General features: G+C 36.4%; 1 protein-coding gene across 5 annotated transcripts in view; it reads left to right on the forward strand.

The window, feature by feature from the left end:
* Window positions 1–8,957: 8,957 nt before the first annotated feature.
* The window catches only part of LOC108972648 (homeotic protein caudal), a 77,383-nt gene continuing 65,701 nt past the window's right edge, over window positions 8,958–20,639 (forward strand). For 3 of the 5 annotated variants that reach the window (XM_018939325.1, XM_018939330.1, XM_018939328.1), the window contains exon 1: window positions 9,155–9,915. In XM_018939325.1, the coding sequence (XP_018794870.1) occupies window positions 9,306–9,915 (610 nt within the window). In that variant the 5' untranslated portion in view covers window positions 9,155–9,305. The other 2 variants (XM_018939326.1, XM_018939327.1) reach the window with 2 other exon arrangements.

Below are 20,639 nucleotides of genomic sequence, written 5' to 3' on the forward strand. Positions count from 1 at the left end.
TTTTGGCGGTGTATTATTTTGGGCACTTTCACTATGCTCCGCATCAATGTCTTCATCTTCAAGAGCTTGTAAAGGCGTCCAATAATTTCGCCTTTTCCCATGTTTCACACTTGGATTATCAGTGTCCGAAAGTTTTCTTAATTTAGATGAAGACATTTCGTCTTCTACTCGAGTAAACACTGCTCGCTTCACTTTTTTTTCTTTTCTTTTGCTATGCTTGATCACAGAATAAACTGATTAACTTTAAAAATTGATTTAACTGCAAAAAATAACTTATTTTTATGACAGCCAATTTCCAGTCTGAAATAAAATTACCAGAAGACAGAGAATCGTTGAAGAGAAGCATGAGAGCATATACCAAGGCAGGATAATTTTTTGTAAGTACAGGCGGCAGCCAATTCAGATTCAATCCTATGAAAGACACAGTGTGGCAAAGTTTATGGATGAAAAATTATCAGCAGAAAAARTAGAAGTAGTTCCAAGCTCTTCGTGTACATAATTTGATTTGAAGAATTCTGCAAACAAGTTAGTAATTTTAACAGGAGTACATACGATTTGTCCCCCCAGCATGAAGCAAAAGGAATGGCCGAACATGCCTTTYATATTTTATAAAGTTCCAAAAAGACTTAGGGTTCGATTTAATGATATAATTTAGATTCCGTGCAGTCAMTAAACATTTTATGGAGTAATTTATCCAAATTATTGAACAGTTTTTTGTAATGTTCAACGAAGGAGGCATGATATTTTGTTGAACAGAATTTTATGTAGTATTTAGTTTTAAGATTTTTAAAGCATGTGAGGTCCTTGTAATACCATGGCAACTTACTATATATGGTTGTGTATGTTTAACGGGGATACCATAACGGCGAAATTCTGGAATGGATTTCTTAAAAGTGGAAAAACTATTGGCAGTATCTAGCTCAAGTCAAAGATCGTTGAGGTTTGCAAAATCACAAAATGCAAAATGAAAACCTAGTCTGTCAATAGGTTTGACGGAAGCAAAAAGATAAGTAGCAAGCTGAAACATTAAGGAAGATTGATGAATGATAGCAGGAGAAATGGGAATAGCCATCAAGAAACTTAAAGTTTAAATTATGACTGAGAAAGACTAAGTCAAGAAATCGGTCAGGACTATAATAAGACTTAATTTGAATCAGATTGAGATTCTCTCAATCAGATATAACTCGTGAGAGGACGAAAATTTGGAGGGAATAAGGGCAGAGCTATAGAAACAACCGTACCAGACAATATTGCTTAGAATAAAGTTACCAAAAAAAACAAATATTATTTTTCAACTTATTTAAAACCAGTAAGGAAATATTATTTRCATGCATCTTGTACAACTCTAGAGGTCTATTAGGAGAGATGTATGAAAATATGATGGACAGAGCGTCACCGATACAAACACATAGTTGGTCAAGAATAGAATCATCATTATGAAGCAAAATTAAATCAGGCGAAATTTCCGATGAACACTAAGATGACACCACCACCTCTAGGACAGCCAGTTTTCTCGGAATATCTATCCGTATGGAACATAAAATATAAATTTTGAGTCGAAATATTCACTGTCATAGTAACTAGGAATAAGCCAGGTTTCAACAATAACGATATATCGAAATTCATGTATGAAGAAAAAATGTGAAGAATATTTGATTTAGACCTAATATCAGATAAAGTACACCAAAAGAGAAGAGTCATTGAGGGAAAGTGCAGAAAACGGACGAGCAACTTTATGATCAACAGGCACATCAACTAGTCCACAGCGCTGTTTTTCCAATCTCTTTGGAAAATACTTAAAAGGGTCCAACTTAATACCAGAAGGCCATACTGAAGAAAAAAAAAACGGGATAAAAGAAATGGGGATACAACTAACCCACTTTAGCCTCTTAAGATCATTAATATTGGTATCTTTCTTAATTAATTTATAATGCAAAATATGTTGTCTATCATCATTAGCATGTTTAATAACGAAAGATGTACTTGTAAATATTCATCAGTGACAGAGTTATTAAATGGTGGCAAATGAATTCAGTAATTAATTAAAAACGGTTTAAGATATCAATAAAAAATTAAWTTTTTTGATTTTCTAGGAAAATGCCACATGGAACTGAGTTTTTAGATGAGGAACGTGGATTGATTAATGAAATGAAAACTATTTTTTCTCTAAAGAGGCATTGAAACACAATAGCCAATACTCTGAAAAATTCATAGATTTTAGGCACTCACCGTAGGTATGTCATAAAAGAGCCTTAGGTCCAGATTAGAATCCGACGAGGATCTGTGGGGAATTCTTTCAGTCAGAATGTATGCTTCTTTCATGCAATAAGACAGCCTTAAGCAACAAAAACATGTAACTTTGATCGAATGGAAAAAAAGTGAAGTCAATGCCTCATCGTATTCAATTGGCGAAAATACATAAGGGTATCACAACACTTTTTTTTTAATTCAATATTATTTGATTTATAATTAAAAGAATATGTATTTGTTTTGAATTTTCTTTGCACATACATTAGTATATGGTAAATAATTTAATTAAGAAAACTATTTTAATACAATTCTGTTTCTTAATACTTCTTCTTCTTTACTGGCGTTAGAGTTAAAACAGCGCGCCAGTCATTTCTTCTATTCGCAAAGTTGCGTCAATTGGACATTCCCAGCGAAGCCAGGTGCTTTTCCACCTGCTCTTTCCAACGGAGTGGAAGTCTTTTTCTTCCTCTGCTTTTCCGGTGGCTACTGCGTCGAATACTTTCAAGCTGGAGTGTTTTCGGCCATTCCGACGACATGACCAGCCATCATAGCCGCTTCTTCCACTTTCTCTGCGAATGCCCAGCTCTAGCACAGATCCGACACAAAATACTTGAAATCCATCAAGCACCAAACCTTGAATGGAATTCCACTAAAAGCATATCGGACATTAGTAGTTTCATAGAAACCTCTAAATGGTTTGAGAGAGAAAGTGAAACGTAATAGCAGATGCAGGAGGTTCTACGAATAGTGTTTCAAAATGGCACATTAAGTGCTAATTGAGCCCGATAGGGCTGCACTCCTACCTAACTACTTACCTCATACCGAGTTGTTGACGAGGGGTCTTAGAGAGCAGGAGTGCACAGAGGCCGGTGCGAATCTAGGCTGCAATCAGATAGTGGTCCGAGTCGATGTTGGGACCTCRGGGCGTACGCTCGTCTAGAACACTGGAGACGTGTCTTCCGTTTATCACAACATGATCGATGTCGATCAGCCTCAACCCTTTTTTCCCTAGGGAATGAGATATTTAGCCTGATATATAATTGTTAATTCAGGATGTCAGCTAACTCCTTACCAATCTTTATTAAACGAGCTGTAGCCCTTCATTCGTGAAGAAGTAACAAACATAAACACTCATAAACCTTCGCCATTATAATTGTAGTGTGCTAGTGGTTTCGCGCTGCTGTGGCTAAGGTAGACATTCATTATATTATGTTAAACTATTCAATACAATAAAGTGAGGGTTAAAATTTGAGGCTTTACCTGATAACAGTTAAGATAATTGTGATTGATAAGTGAGGTAACTACGGTAGATTATTTTAAATACTTTACTCTCGCTTGTTCTTTTTCGTTTTGTTGACATAACTGTTGTTAGTTTCACATAAAACTAATCGAGTTAGTTATGAAGTTATACATACTAAGGGACAAACTAGGAACTTTTATTATCTCTTTGAATCAAAGTAAACTGTCTACAGTTTTGTCTGCTTTAAGGCGTTTCATTTTTATATGGGAAAGATGAATACAAATACTCGTACTATATCCCAAGAAATATGAAATATTTTTTTAGTTGCTTTGTAGTGGGAGAAATCACCAAAAAATAAATTTTTTTCGATTTATCAATAAAATAAAAAAAAGATAATTTAATAGTTTTACGAAAGAGCGCAAGCCGCATAAGTTGTACCCACGTGTTGCAGGAATTGTCAGGCGCTTTATTGTTGTAGGAGCAACAAATTACGAAACGAAAACTTATAAAGTTATTAGAGAGGTCCATGGAGTTTGCGTCAGTGACAAGACAGTAAGAAGAAAGCCTGAAAGAAGCCTGAAATGTGATTCTAAGTGATAAGCATCGTAAGTCTGAATCACTGAAGGCTTGGGCATGTTTCCTGGAAATGTGTTGTGTGTGCTTCGGTTGATCGTTGATTTAATACGTGCGACAGATATATATATTTATATATATATACAAGCAATGCAAATGGATCGTTGTCACCTTCGCAAAAAATCAATAACCTATAAATTGTCATAACTAAGCTGCACAATAAGATACAAAATTGTTATTGGGTTCAACGAATCTCATTATGGAGGGGTATCTATGGAATTTTGAATAAATTGGCGTGGCCTCGTCCCCTAATAGGTTTAATGGATATACCTCGAAAACCATTAAAGCTACATATAACACCCAAAGTTACACAGGACAAACCTTTCGACACCTCACCACACTGTCATATGTGAAATTGGATTATAACCTTGCTCACTTCCCATATAACGGTTCGTTGAGAACTAATAAGAATGCTATAAATCAATAATCAAATGTGTCAAAAGCAGTAAATCCAGGATGGTATAAAAGGGTTTATAGAAGCCAGCGTGGCACAGCAYACATTTTGGTGAAATCACAAATCTCCAGACTTAGTCGACCAAACTCGGTCCGTACATTCTAATGACACAGTGCTATTTTAGACAAAAGTAATTTCCCATGAAATGTAATTTTAAATTCCAGCTAAGGTTTTTTGCGTGTATTGAAATAAAGCACAAACGAATATATCGTTTAAATAGAAACGGAAGATGCCGACCTCAGTTCTTATGGCTGACTTTCACCAAAAATACCGGTAAACGTGTGAGATATTTAATTGATTTTGGGAAAGAATCTTTTCCTAATAATAGTCTTTAGCCCCATATACCTAATATGATATTTGAGAGACGTTACCAAGGCCAGTATACAGCTTTTGAAGGAAGGGCTAAGTTCGGATGCAACCGAACATTTTATACTCTTGCAAGTTGCAAAAATCAAAGCCGGGGAAATACTTTAAGTCGCTTAACGTTAACCAGAGGATCGAAATCCAAGGAATTTTATATATGCGTACACTATATATAAYTTATACACTGAGTAAAACATACGGTTTTTAGGAAAATGGGAGTAGGGATAGTAACGACAGAATTTTACCTATTTTCCCAATTACCAAATACTATTAACATGCCTCATACTAAAAAACCAATCACATAGAGTAAAGACTGCCGGATGTTCGAAAATACTCATATTAGTTTATATGGGCTAGGTCAAGTTTTCGCTCGAATTTATTTATTTTGGGCTCAAAGATGCACTGTTTTGAGTAAAACACGTTTTGCAAATGACATTGAGGTAAGTTAAATATCGMAAATCTTTATATTAGGTACTTAGGCGCTTGAACAGTTTTAGTTGATTTCTGACAAATTTTGTTCATACTGTGGCATACATTAATCATTCCTGAAGTTTGATCTCCTTATATTAATAGTTTATTGATTTGTGTATTGGAATGTAAAATAATCAAATGGAGTTTAAAATTGTGTTATAAGGGAAGTAGGCGTAATTCTAGTCCGATTTCACCCATTTACGCAATTAATATAGTCGAAATCAGGCAAATCAGTCCCGAGACATAGGACTTTAACTAAAAACTTAAAAACTTTACACCGGCACCCACAAAACCCTCACATATCCTCTCGAATGTAAAATATAATCTCTCAKGCGTATTTAGTTATTGATTTATTGCGCCTTTAGTAGTTTTGAACAGTACCGTCATATGGAGAGTGAGCGGGTTTATCTTCCGATTTCATTCATTTTCACACACTCCGTAAGAGTTTCTTTTTGATATTTGTACTCAGAAAATTTAGTTGTTGTACCTTTAGTTGGCGGGAATAAGCCCATTTTTTAAAAAATGTTCGGCCATAGGTGGCCCTTGCTATTGTGATTCCCTGTCCCAAGATTGAGCTTTATATCTTAATTTAGTGTTATGGTCCTTAAGAGGTTTTCAGTTAATGCCGTTTTGTGAGCGTGACAGTAGAACTGAGAACTCTATAAAAACTCTTATTCCTAAACGTTTAGTCTCTTTTAAAATGTGTATTGTAAAATAAATTCTAAATGGACGATCGGTATCTTATATTTACATATATCTTGCAGAGGCGGATCCAGAGACGATTCTTGGGAGGGAAATTGAATTTATCTTTCGATTTGGAACGATTTGGAGAAAGAACGTTCAGAGCTCGCGTTTGTTACGGGAAGTGTACAGAATACTCGGAAATAGGTGTGGATTGTTGGGAATATGTCGACATCACATTTTCTTAATGTTTCCAGTGCAGAAGTTGGAATTTCGCTGCCTTCAATTTTTTGTTGCTACTGCCAGTGACATTGCCAGTAGCTGAATTCACCTTTGAATTTAAATTTTTGTACGCTTTTTTCATCATCCAGAAGATTCCGCAGAGGTATGTAGACAGAGACCCTGTAGTAATCTTCGCAAGTTTTCACGTCGTAATTTTCGCGTTTCGTTTGTCGACCAAATGTTCTCGGTTTCGCTTCGTCAACATCGAGCCATTTTCTTGGCTTCTGAATAAATCAATCGGAATATTTCATCACCTTTTTCCCTCTTTTTTCCAACGTGGCAAGCAACGTCCCAATCATTTTTGATGCCTTCGCCAAATCAATTGCGTCCTGTTGAAGACCTACGCTGAGCGAATGGGTGAGCGATAGAATGTCGCTKAGACAGAAGAGCCCGACAAAAAATTCGAACTTGYACAAAGCCGATATGACAATTGTTGCTTTGCTTCTGTTTCTCTGTTCTTCCACTCACTGATTTTTCACGGAGCTGCGATGACGGTAACTTCGCAACAAAAAATAAAGGACAGCATCGTGTCTCTCTACCCATCTTGTTTCACACAACTGGACAATTTTTTTACCAAGCATCTTTGGTAATTCCGTCACACGTTTTGGAAATGAGTTCTTGAAGAATTTGTCGACTTCTCGTATGGCACTGACAACGTTTTCGATTAATCGTAATTTCACTGACTTTGTAATAGACAATTAAATAAAAAAATTATAAGGGACAATTTTCCAATGGTTGTAATGGCCTTCAAGAGGGTCGAGTTTTTACCACGATAGATTTATCGAACGGATTTTTCCATGTGTCAGTAGATTCACAATCTAGGAAGTTTACCGTTTTCGTTACTCGCAATCGTCAATATGAGTTTTGTGTTGTTCCATTCGGTATTTCAAACTCACCAGCTGTCTTTTGTCGTTATGTTAATGCTGTTTTCCGGGCCCTAAACCAGAATCGAACCGTAATTACATATATGGACGACTTGATTATCCCCGCAACAGACGAGGTGGAGGGTATTGAAAACATACGAGAAGTTTTAGAAGTTAGCGAGTCCTACGGGTTAAGGATTAAATGGAAAAAATTACAATTTCTTCAACGAAGCGTTGAATTTCTGGGGTACATAGTGGGAAATAGTACCACAAAAGTATCGGAAGAAAAGACGACTGCTGTGGAAAAGTTTCCGCTTCCGTCCGACAGAAAAATGTTACAAAGGTTTTTGAGGTTGACGTCATATTTCCGACGTTTCGTACTGGACTACGCAACGATGTCAGACCTTCTAAGAAAAGATTCGGTTTTCAAGTTAGGCGAAGAGCAAGTCGCAGCATTTCAACAATTAAAGGCTATTTTACAAAAAGCGTCTATATTACAGTTATTTTCGCAAAAAGCAGCTACTGAGGTACATACAGATGCTAATAAATGGGGGTATGGGGCAATACTGTTACAAAAAGGTTCGGACGATCAGCTTTTACATCCGGTACAATACATGAGCCGGAAAACAAAGCCGGTGGAAGAGAATTATCCGGCGTATGARTTAGAGGTACTGGCAATCATAGAGGCCTTAAAGAAATGGAGAATATACCTATTAGGTATACACATCTAAAATTTATATTTAAATAAAACCAGTTACATCCTACGGAATCATCTCCGCTCAGGTGGGCATAACTTGAATCTTTTTCGGCGAGATAAACGGATTTAAATGAAACGTCGCCATGCGTTCGAGTGTTTTTATACTCAATAGTACCAATTGTACAGTATGAGACATATATGCCCGCATAGATATCAAACCTATGGGGCATTCGATAGTCGCAAACGGCACGGTCAGTTGATACACTATAGATACATACATTTTATATGAATATGTATGTTTTTATTATTAATAACTTTTATATTGTTTATTGATATAATCATTGAGTTATTCATATAAAACTTTAAAATTTATTATCAAATCGATATGTACATACATACTTACATATGTATGTTCATATATGCATATCAAAGGCGGAAGTACTATTTTAACTAGATACAAATACTTTTAAGATTGAAATTATAATTTATTACATAAATTTTGTAGGAAAATAAAAAAATGTAAATAAAATAGAAACCTGTAGATAAATATTTAATTATTGATAGCGATTGGCGAAACAATTTGTCSGTTTTCACTATTAAGTAACGCCTATTTTAGAATTGATCGCAAGCGATTCTATTCACCATGCAGTGGGCTTAATTGTGAACACATAATAAGTTATTTATAGCCTCAAATTCTCGCCAATAGCAAAATCAATTGTATGAGGGTGTGGTTAACAACAGCCAATCGAGTTTTACCTGACGCGAACGACAAGGATAGCTAAACTTGAAATGCTGACAGCTGCCAAGTAGAAGTAAAAGTGTTGGTAGAAAAGAAGCAATGTTGGTGATTTAATCTCTGTATATCTACATTGTCTTTAATCTCATTGGTGGCATTTAAATGAATGGTAGATGTTAGTGGAATTAAAAATGGCACCTGTAGTTTTAAAGCAGTCAAGGCAATATATGGGCTACCTTCTATTATAATAAACAGTTAATTTTGTTAAAGCTTCAAAGAACTTGGCATATACAAGTTTTTAGTGCTCTTTACATTTTTTTTATATAAATTAATCAAATTAATTAATTATTTACTGATCTTAACATAATATATTTACAAATTACAATGTAGCTTGTGTTTTATTTATATAGAAGTGTTCTCACATTGAATGGTGATTAAAATAATCATACTTCTAATAAGTTCTTATTGTAAGTGCTAGTTTATAAATAATGTTGCATTCATGGATTTGAAAGTTGCCTAAATATACACACGTAGGTGTAATAAAAAAAATTCTATAACATAAAAAATTTATTTAAACTATATCCGGTTTATTGTGTAAATATCTGAAAGCATTTTTTTGCAAAACAAGTAGCAAAATGGTTTCATACTACAATCCAATGACTTATTCCCAGAAACATAATCCAACTACTTTGAATTATCCGCCTGCACAACCATGGCAGTGGACGGCAAATTATTCTACGACACCAAATCATCAACTACTGAACGAAATGGAATCATCACATAACCATCATCAAGTATACTATAACACACATCATATGTTTCACCCAACTGGTGGTTCTACCGCAGAATGGCATTCTCCATTATCGACAACTGACAACTTATTACAAAGTACAAATGTGCAACAACTTATCAATGAATCAAATGATGGCACTGTAATAGGCAACAGTGCAAGTTCTTGTCGAAGTACTAATTCTAGTGGTCCATCTACAGTTGAGCTTGTTGGAATAAATGAATCTAGACGTAATGATCATATCACCGATGGGGTGCCATCCCCCACTTTAGTAACATCGGGGAGTAATGCCACCAGTCCCGATGTTTCCTTATCAACGAATTCAGTTCAAAATTCTTCAAATAATACTGTAACTGGTGTAGTAAATTCCGCCTATAATAACCACACATCTCCTGTAAAGACACAGTATTACGAATGGATGAAAAAACCTTCGTATCCCACTCAACCGGCTCCTGGTGAGTATTTTGCTCATAAAAATATATTTCATTTAAAATAACCTATGACCAATACACACAATCTATTTAATTTTTTGTGGAATTTATTTATAACAAATTTATATATTTTTAACTTATCAATTACATTCAGCTATTGTTGAAGAAGCAAAGGTTTATTATTTCCCCATATTTTTGTTGTATACTCTCACAACATGTTGCCCCAGAGTATAAAGTTTAGTCCACCTAACGGTTGTTTGTATCCGAATAAAAATTAAGATATCTTGATACACCTATTTTTTGGTACTAGAAAGTTGCTATCACAGACGAGAGGATTCGGAAGTTTGCCAATCCCACATATTAAGACACGAAACAGTAATTTTATACAAAGAAACGTATGTATTCCCGCTTCTAGTAGGTTAACTTTATACACTATAGCAATTCAATTCAATATCGTTATCAGACTGAATAACGAAAATTTCCTATGTGGCTGCATTTTAAAATGCAAAAATCCTCTTTTCTTTTTCAAAGACTTAGGAAGATGTCGTCTTCCCCTRTTAATGTAGTCTGATACTAAAATTTGAAAGAATCAGTACTTCCAGATGGCCCAAACCTACCTAGATGTACCATATTATAATAAGTATTTTGAATATACCAAAGAATAAAGCATAGTAATGAAACAGTTGGTATATCATAAGATACAAAATATGATAGTAATGCAATCACTATTTTGCTAATAATAAATGTCTAATTCATGTGAAAGATTTGTTTTAAATATTTCAAGACAGTTTTTTTTTGGAATTTGTCAAGCTTTTTATTTTTAATTTTATTAGAAATACTTCTCCTTTTGTTTGCTGTGTAAAATTGTCGCCCTCGAATTTGTTTAAAGTCCGCTTTTACATAGCATTCATCGTCCATTACAACGCAGTTAAAATTAGACATGAACTTTTCATATAATTGCCGAGCACGTCCTTTTCCCAAAACATGATGGTTATCATTGCGGTTTGGTGCTGCATTCACTTTGAWGGAAAGTAATCAGTTTGTCTGCGTACTTTCTGTACATATGAAGGTGACATTTGCACTTTTTTGGCGACATCGCGTACTGAAAGTGCAGGTATTTGTTTCAAATAGGTCAACACTTTTTTTCTGCTATAAGTGGTGATTAAAATCCTTGTTTTCTACCACTACCGGCCTTTCTATTCAATGATAAGGAGTCACAGAATCTCTTAAGTACGAAAGATACCGAAGATATTGCAATTTTTAATTTTTTGCCAATTTCTAGCTTTTTGTGCAAAACCGATTCACGAACGTGTATATTCATTGCTGAAAAATTTTACACTAACCATATTTTTGTAAAGATAGATAAAGTAAACTTTGCGTGTAAATTTGAATTTTGATTTTACTATTAGAAATTTCTAAGTTGTGCGGATTTCTATATGACCAGTGTTTTTCGTGCACATACTTTATTTTATGAACTTAAAGGTTATTTCGGCACAGCGATTTTTAAATACTTACAAGTTTCTTCATTAATTCAATGAATTGTACCTATAATTTATATCTATAACATAATAAGTAAATTATAGAGTCTGTTAATGCACACTTCCTTTAATATTCAAAACTTTTACTATAATGAATTTCAATGACTCAAAATACTGAATATGATAATAAGATTTTTGATTTTAAAGTTTGGTATTATTATGTATCGGATGTCTTGTTTATTTTTATTAGCATTCGTATCGCATGGTCAAGGAAATTTTCTTTTATACCTTGCATGAAATATATCTGAGATAACCCTTAGCGTCATAACAAACTTGACGTTTGGAAATGCCCTTGCTATTAACATAAGTACAACCAAACTGGTTTTATTCAATAGGAGATATAAACTCATATTGGAGCAGAGGGACAAGCTTGGGCAGAAGGTTTTTAGGTGAGTCTACTGATGGGAGCTATTCATCAATACTAGTTTAAGACTTCCTGACAATTGTAACGTTTTTCAAACTGAGGTTGCCGTAATCAAGATATCAGTTTATCTACTGCAGCCACTTTGATCGCCAAGACGAGGCGAAGACATCTCAACACTTACTTCCTAACTTTTTTACGTGATCAAGGCTAAAATACCTAAAATCTTGAAACTGCAGAAATGATTCCTCGCAAAAAATATTTGAGCAGAGCCCATGCCTACTGTTTTAGGTAAACTATTAAAATTTATTTGAATATTGAAGTTTTTAAAATCCATAAATAAATACATTTACTTACACATGTTTTACAATAGTTTCTAATTTAAGCAGAACAAGATTTGGTAAAAATAACTCTTGAATCAAATTCAACCCGATAACTATGTTGTTGCTTTATAAGTAAATTCTTTGACAAAAGGTTTTCACACACAGATGGCAAAGCAGAAATATGGCAAATAAAAAACATCTTCTTTGTTGACATTGCGCGCAATTTTTATAGTACAAGTATTATCGGCGTATGACTGCTAGTCTTTGCTCCTACGTACAGTTTGAAAAAATGCTCGCTATGGATTTTATAGGTGAGATAGTTAGATTTCACGTAATAAATTCCAGTGCTCAAAACTTAGACTTAGACTTAGTGTTGAAAAATAATCAATAGAAAACTTATAAAAAGAATATAATCAAATGCGTCAGAAACAAAAGTTATTATCATSTAATATACAAGAAGAGTATAAAAATTAAGAATTTAGGACAATTCACAGGACTCGACTATTGCATTATTTCTCAATATTCGTATCAGTTCTTAATGCTTTTTAAAGGGTTGAAGCTATCAAACAATATATGTCTATGACCAGAATATTTAAATACAAAACTAATCGATATACACATGATATATAGTTATATATGTAAAAATGGTATATCAGGACGAGATTGGTTGAATTCCTGAAGCTATTTATTCGTTCGGATCATTTCCATGCTCACAAAAATTCCACGCCGTTTAAAATGCAGATATTATAAAAGCACACCAGTCGTTCTTCCTTTTAACTTTTAATTCACTACACTATGTCAATGTCGTCGAATAACTCATACAGTTGGATCGGATGCGATATTCYCCGTAGCCAATGCGCAATGGTCCATAAATCTTTCGCACAATCTTTCTCTCGAAAACTTGTATCGTCGACTCCTCAGATGTTGTTATCGTCCATACCTCYGCACCATATAGTGGGACAGGAATAACGAGTGACGTATAGATTTTGGACTTTACTTCTCAATTGCCTACTTAGTCCCAAGTAGCCTACTTAGTCAGCAAGTATACGACTTCAAAGTTATGACTGTTAGCAGTGATGTGAGTGCCTAGTCGCGAGTGCGACGACTATTTGTTTGATGACAGGAGATATTTCGTCTTGCCCTCTTTCACTACCAGAACTATTTGCTTCGATTTCTTATCCATTCTGGAAAAAGCAGAACTAAGGTCGCGGTTGTTGAGCCCAATGATAACAAAGTCATAGGCATACGCCAGCAGTTGTACACTCTTTGCAGCTCCAATTATTTCCTCCAAGAGTAGATTGAAAAAATCGCATGAAAAGGATTCGCCTGGCCTGGTTTGGTATCGAATGACTCAAAGAGGACCTTCCCTATCCTGACGGAGCTTTTGGTATTGCTCAACGTTAGTTTACACATCCGTATTAGTTTTGCAGGGATACCTAATTTGGACATCGCGGCATAAAGGCAGCTCTTTTCGTGTTGTCAAAAGCAGGTTTGACATCTTTTCCAAGATTTGACGCATGGTGAATGCCTGGTCAATCTTTCACACATCTCGATAGAACCTGATGTGCTCTAACTATGCAAAAGATTTAGATAGAAAGTTTAATTAGGAAGAGAGAATTAACCGATAATATGTATGTATATGCTTATTATAGAATAAGTAAAAAAAGATTTATAATGTTTATTTTTAAATATGTGTAATATTTAAACTAATTTAAGAGGACTGCCGATTCTTAAAGATAATTAACTGAATTGGTGCATACTTTGGCATTGTCTTGCACTCTAATTGTAGAAATTTGAGACTCTGTTGCTTTACTCATGCCCAATATATTACATTTCGCTTTTTCATTGATCTTATATGGCATTTATATCACTTTTATGATAAATATGTGGTTTGTGTTACTAAGATTGACTTTTAGGCTAAACGTAATAAGCCCTTAAGCGTTTCGGCCATTGATTAGTAACATATCGCACAGTTACTGTTGGTATTGACGAAGTTGTTTCCTTAGTTGCATGATATTACAGGCTATTAGTTATGTGGGGTCCAGGGAAAGTTTTCACTCGATTTTATGAATTTTAGGCACGAGGATGCCAGATTATTAGAAAACATGCTCACTCAATTTCATTAAGATAACTCACATATTTGCCGATAGATGCAGTATAAAGTTAACCGGAAGCTCAAAAATCATGCATAAGCTTTAAGGAACCAGATTGCTCAAATTATCGCGAACAGGAGCTCCTCAGGGGGTGTAATTTTACCTCTCACTTGCAGCAAATCAGCTCCTGAGKAAATTTTAAGAAAATGCATGATGAATAATCATACACCAATGGATAACATCGGTTAACCTACAGGCAAATGCTGATAAAACGGATACGGTACTTTTTACAATGAGGTAAAAGATCCCGCCATGAAAAACCTAGAGGATCAACGGGGATGAGTTAACCACTACTACTACTAGTTATTTTGGATAGGAAACTGACGTGGAAACTCAATGTGGAAGAAAGGGCAGTGGTGCCTTCTACCTATGTAAGAAAATGTTGCGGTCAACGTGGGGCCTATCACAAGTTCTTATGCACTGGTGTTAGACAAGAGTATTCAAGACAATCTTACTTTACGGTGCTTTGGTATGCTACATCGATTCTATTAAAATGTCATACAGGAATGTGATATCACCTCAATGTGGCCGGTACCACGCCCATCGTACAATTTTTATACTGTCTCCTATAAAGGCCTCTTGTATCATCCTTTTAATGCCTCTGGAGCAGTAAATTATTGATTTATCGGACTTTTAGTAGTATTTAACAAACATGTTATATGAGGCGGGATTATAATCCGGTTTCATCTATTTTCACAGGGTAGGTAGGTCAGCCGAAAGGATATGCGTCTAATGAATTTGGTGATTATAGCTTGAATAGATTATGAGATATGTACATTAAACTTATTAAAGAGTGGGGCCACGACAAATTAAAAAAATATTTCAATCATAAACTCCTTGTATTTAATAACAGCATTGTACCCTATTATGGAGTTTAGTTATGGCGCTTCTTTGGTTTTTGATTAAGATCGTCTTGTGGGCATAACAGTATTCCAATTACGCCCGTCTACGAACTTGTCCTTACATTTTGAGCAGGACACTAGTAGTAAGTTGCCTTAAAATATCTGAATTTTTACTTAAGTTATAATTTGCATGTAAAGATAGACGGATGGACAGACAGTCACTCGCATTTCAACTCGTCTCATTATCCTATTAATTTATAGCTATATACATACATATATAACCCTATATCTAACTMGATTACTTTTAGATGATACAAACAACCGTTAGGTGAACAAAACTATGTAGCAAAATTTTGAAAGAGTATAAAAATAAATATAAGAACACAAATATTTATTTCATTATAAAAATTTAAAATGAAATACTTAAAAAATCATAAGAATCTGTAACAAGAATGCTCTTAAGTTTGATTTGCAGAAAATCGTATAGCTATTACATATATTACTTACGTGGGTCTCTTTTGCCTTTGCTATCACGGAAAATACCAATTTTTTTATGGTTTCAGCCGTTATTTGGTTCAACCCATACACCAAACCCGTTCAAATAAAGTTTTAGGGTTCAAACTTTTCGTTCGTTTTACTTGTTTTCATGACTACACAATATATTCGTCCAGAATTCTCTTGATTTGTTAGTATACCGGTACTATCAAACAGTTAGTTTCACTCATAAATTGGGGCATTCCCAGTTCGCAGCTAAGAAACTGGTTAGGAAGTAAATTAATATTGTGGCCATATTCCAAATTATTTCGAATTTCTATAACTGTATTTTTTTTTTATATCTACGACACGTCAGTTGTACCGCAAGCTAATGGAGAAGTTTTAGGTGGACGAGCAGTTGTCGTTTTGCTTACTGGTGATTGAGACTCGAATACATTATTTTATTGTTTACATTGTTGMCTTCGTAAAAATTAGAAGATTGTGCAAAAATTCAATACGCATTATCCGAAGGAACCAAATGGTTGACAATCAAATTTGGGATATTATGACTTCTGTTCAGATTCGCCCAGAATTCTCTTTTTGGAGGCTCATTTAATTTAATAATGAAAATCATTACATATGTGTACATATATACTATATTTTTCCTTCACTGGCGTATAAACCGTTAACGCGGCTATATCCGAGTTGAAAGCAATTGGAGATTTCAAGCGAAGCCAGGTGCTTCTCCATCTGGTCTTTCCCACGGAGTGGAGGTCTTCCTCTTCCTCTGATAGACGAAATTATCTACGACTTTATGACTGTCAACAGACGTCAGAGTCGAATCGCGAGTACGAGGACTGTTTCTTTGATGAGAGGAGATCTTCCGTTTTGCTCTCGTTCACCAGCAGACCCATATGCTTTGCTTCCTTATTCAGTCTGGAGAAACAAAACTAAAGGCGCGGGTGTTGAGGCCAATGATATTAATATAGTCGGCATACACCAGCAGCTGTACACTCTAATAATAGATTGTACCTRCTCGATTAAGTTCTGCAGCTCGAACTATTTTCTCCAGAAGCAGGTTGAAGAAGTAGCACGATAGGGAGTCGCCTTGTCTGAAACCTCGTTCCCGATTCTGGTGAAGCTTTTGGTGTTGCTCAACGTCAGTTTACACAGCCGTATTAGTTTCGCGGGGATACCAAATTCAGGCATCGCGACATACAAGCAACTCCTTCTCGTGCTGTCGAAAGAAGCTTTGAAATCAACGGAGAGGTGGTGTGGTGGCATAACGCTTTTTTTCATGGGCAATTGCATTTTTCCGAAAAGAAAGAAGTCGAATGGTGTCACATCAGGTGAACACGATACACGGAACACGATAAATCGGTGGTTTGGAGATGTTAAATTCCATTTCCATGAATTTCAATAATGATTTCGGCTGATTTTTGATGAATTCACGCACTGTTTCGATGGAATTTCCGGTGATCACAGATTTTGATTGGCTCACATGTTGATCGTCATTTATGTCCTCAATATGCTCAAACAAAGCCGTCGTTATTCCAATTACATTCGATGTGATGATGATGACAGTAAGATACAGATAAGATAGTACAACGAAGTACATTTCGAAGGAGCGTTTGAATAAACTTTTAGAAAGTGAGAGTGGTGCCCTCTAATTCTGGCTTCAATAATCAAATTCGCTCAAGGCAAATTGTCTTGATATCCCGATCCACCCTATGAAAATGGGTAAATTAGGCTTATAACCCCGCGACTATATAATGGCTTTGTTTACAGCTAAACGTGTCAGAGACATAATATTTTATAATAGAGATGGTACAAAATAATGGCGCAAAAATAACTTTCCGATGGTTTATGTCTGTAATTTTTTTTAAATGAAAAACTTTAATTCTGCTTGTAGATTATTTTTATTTGATTTCGAAGTCAAGTCGAGAATATATATCATGCAAATGGCCGCCACTACAGTTGACTGTCATTTGAGCCCTTTTTATGGCATTTTCTATCATTTTGACCGCACCTTCCGGCGATAAGTCCTCACATTCTTGACGGATATTGTCTTTAAGAGCTGCAAGAGTCTGAGGCTTGTTGACATAAACCCGCGACTTCAAAAAGCCACACAATAGAAGTCTGGAACGTTCAAATCAGGCGATCTTGCTGATCAGTTCAAATCGCGAAAACGGGAGATTAGGCGCCCGAGAAATGCATCCTTCAGCATATCGGTTGTGGGGCTTGCTATTGTGTGCCGTTGCACCGTAATGTTGAACCCCATGTTTTCAATCCCAATTCATCAAKTTGTGGCAAAAGAACTCGTTGATCATTGCTCTGTACCGCTCACCACCGACAGTAACCGTTTGGTATGCGACGTCTTCGAAGGAAAAGGGTCCGATGACTCCTCCAGTGAAAACAGCACAACACACAGTGACTTTGAGCGGGTGTAATGGCTCTTCGTGGGCTACACGCGGATTTTAAAATTTTGCTTATTTACGTACCCGCTAAGATGGAAATCTTCCTCTTGGTGGTGATTAAGTATCTCTTGAGCGTATGTTAGACGCGATTGSCTTCTGGACTTTGTACGGAGGCATTTTCAAATCTTGTACCAAAATTCGCTGTAAACACCGTCGAATGATACCCATTTGCGTGGTATGTYRTCTGGTCGATGTCGACGGCGCTTCCATGACATCTTCGGCAAAAGCAGTAATATTCTCTGCAGAACGGCTACTCCGGGGTCTGMTACGCCTGGCAGMATCTCGTATTGTGCCAGYCTCTTCGAGGTGAACGGCTAAACGTCGCAGTGTTTCACCAGTAAACGACGAACGGCCAGGAAATCTGCGACAAAATTCACATTGTGTCATAGTATATAGTATCAAACAAATAGTCGTCAATAACCCGCATTCTAGAGCATTTACGTGCGATCGACTATGTTTGATCGACTATGCTTGATCTAGCGTAGACTCCGCTTATACCGATATACAGCAATTATAGCCGAGTCGTTTCTTCTTTTCGCTACGTGGCGGCAATTGGAGATTTCAAAGAAGCCAGGTCCTCCACCTAGTTTTTCCAATCGAGGAGGGTCTTCATCTGCTTCCCCGGCGTTTACTGAGTCSAATACTTTCAGAGCTGGAGTGTTTTCGTCCATTCGGACAACATGACCTAGTCAGCGTAGCCGCTGTCTTTTAATTCGCTGAACTATGTCAATGTTGTCATGCATCTCTTCTGGTTCCATCCAATGCGATATTCGGCGTGGCTAACGCGCAATAAATCTTTCGCAGAACTTTTCTGTCGAAAACTTGTAACGTCGACTCCTCAGATGTTGTTATCGCCCATACCTCTGCACCATATAGCTGAACGGGAATAATGGGTGACTTATAGAGTTTGGTTTTTGTTCATCGAGAGAGGACTTTACTTCTTAATTGCCTACTCAGTCCGAAGTAGCACCTGTTGTCGAGAGTTTACTGCGTTGAATTTCCATGCTGACATTATTGGTGGTGTCGATATTGGTTTCAAGATGGATAAAATTATCTACGAATTACGATATTTCGTCCTGTCCTCGTTCATCACCAGACCCCTTCGCTTTGCTTCCTTATTCAGTCTGGAGAAACAAAACTAAAGGCGCGGGTGTTGAGGCCAATGATATTAATATAGTCGGCATACACCAGCAGCTGTANAAACAAATAGTCGTCAATAACCCGCATTCTAGAGCATTTACGTGCGATCGACTATGTTTGATCGACTATGCTTGATCTAGCGTAGACTCCGCTTATACCGATATACAGCAATTATAGCCGAGTCGTTTCTTCTTTTCGCTACGTGGCGGCAATTGGAGATTTCAAAGAAGCCAGGTCCTCCACCTAGTTTTTCCAATCGAGGAGGGTCTTCATCTGCTTCCCCGGCGTTTACTGAGTCSAATACTTTCAGAGCTGGAGTGTTTTCGTCCATTCGGACAACATGACCTAGTCAGCGTAGCCGCTGTCTTTTAATTCGCTGAACTATGTCAATGTTGTCATGCATCTCTTCTGGTTCCATCCAATGCGATATTCGGCGTGGCTAACGCGCAATAAATCTTTCGCAGAACTTTTCTGTCGAAAACTTGTAACGTCGACTCCTCAGATGTTGTTATCGCCCATACCTCTGCACCATATAGCTGAACGGGAATAATGGGTGACTTATAGAGTTTGGTTTTTGTTCATCGAGAGAGGACTTTACTTCTTAATTGCCTACTCAGTCCGAAGTAGCACCTGTTGTCGAGAGTTTACTGCGTTGAATTTCCATGCTGACATTATTGGTGGTGTCGATATTGGTTTCAAGATGGATAAAATTATCTACGAATTACGATATTTCGTCCTGTCCTCGTTCATCACCAGACCCCTTYGCTTTGCTTCCTTATTCAGTCTGGAGAAAGAGGAACTAATGAACTATATATTCATAAAATCAGTGACTTTAATTTAGTGAACCGGACTTCATATTGCATAGTGGAAAAATCAAAAGGAATTTAAAATGGTGTTATATAGTAAATAGGCTTGGTTTTTGTGTGATTTCACTCACTTTTGTACTGTAATGTAATATACCGACAGAATGAGTGTGGGCAGTGCCGCGGCAGTCGTTCAAATTTGTCACCGGCTCTTAAAAAGCCCTTATGGCGCAAAAGAAATCCTCCTATCAGAAGATGCTATAGATTTTGCAATTGACCTCTAATSTCAGTTCTGTTTTGATATTTCTGTAGTAAACACATACGAAATACACGTAAATGCTCCAGAATGCGGGTTATTGACGACTATTTGTTTTATACTATATGCTATGACACAACGTGAATTTCGTCGCAGATTTCCTAGCCGTTCGACGTTTACTGGTGAAAMACGAACAATACGAGATGCTGCCAGGCGTAGCAGACCCCGGAGTAGCCGTTCTGCAGAGAATATTGCTGCTKTTGCCGAAGATGTCATGGAAGCGCCGTCGACATCGACCAGATGACATACCACGCAAATGGGTATCATTCGACGGTGTTTACAGCGAATTTTGGTACAAGATTTGAAGATGCTTCCGTACAA

The sequence above is a fragment of the Bactrocera latifrons genome, unplaced genomic scaffold (genome assembly GCF_001853355.1).
Source record: "Bactrocera latifrons isolate USDA-ARS-PBARC rearing strain unplaced genomic scaffold, ASM185335v1 scaffold_410, whole genome shotgun sequence".
In the NCBI taxonomy this organism is placed as follows: Eukaryota; Metazoa; Arthropoda; class Insecta; order Diptera; family Tephritidae; genus Bactrocera; species Bactrocera latifrons.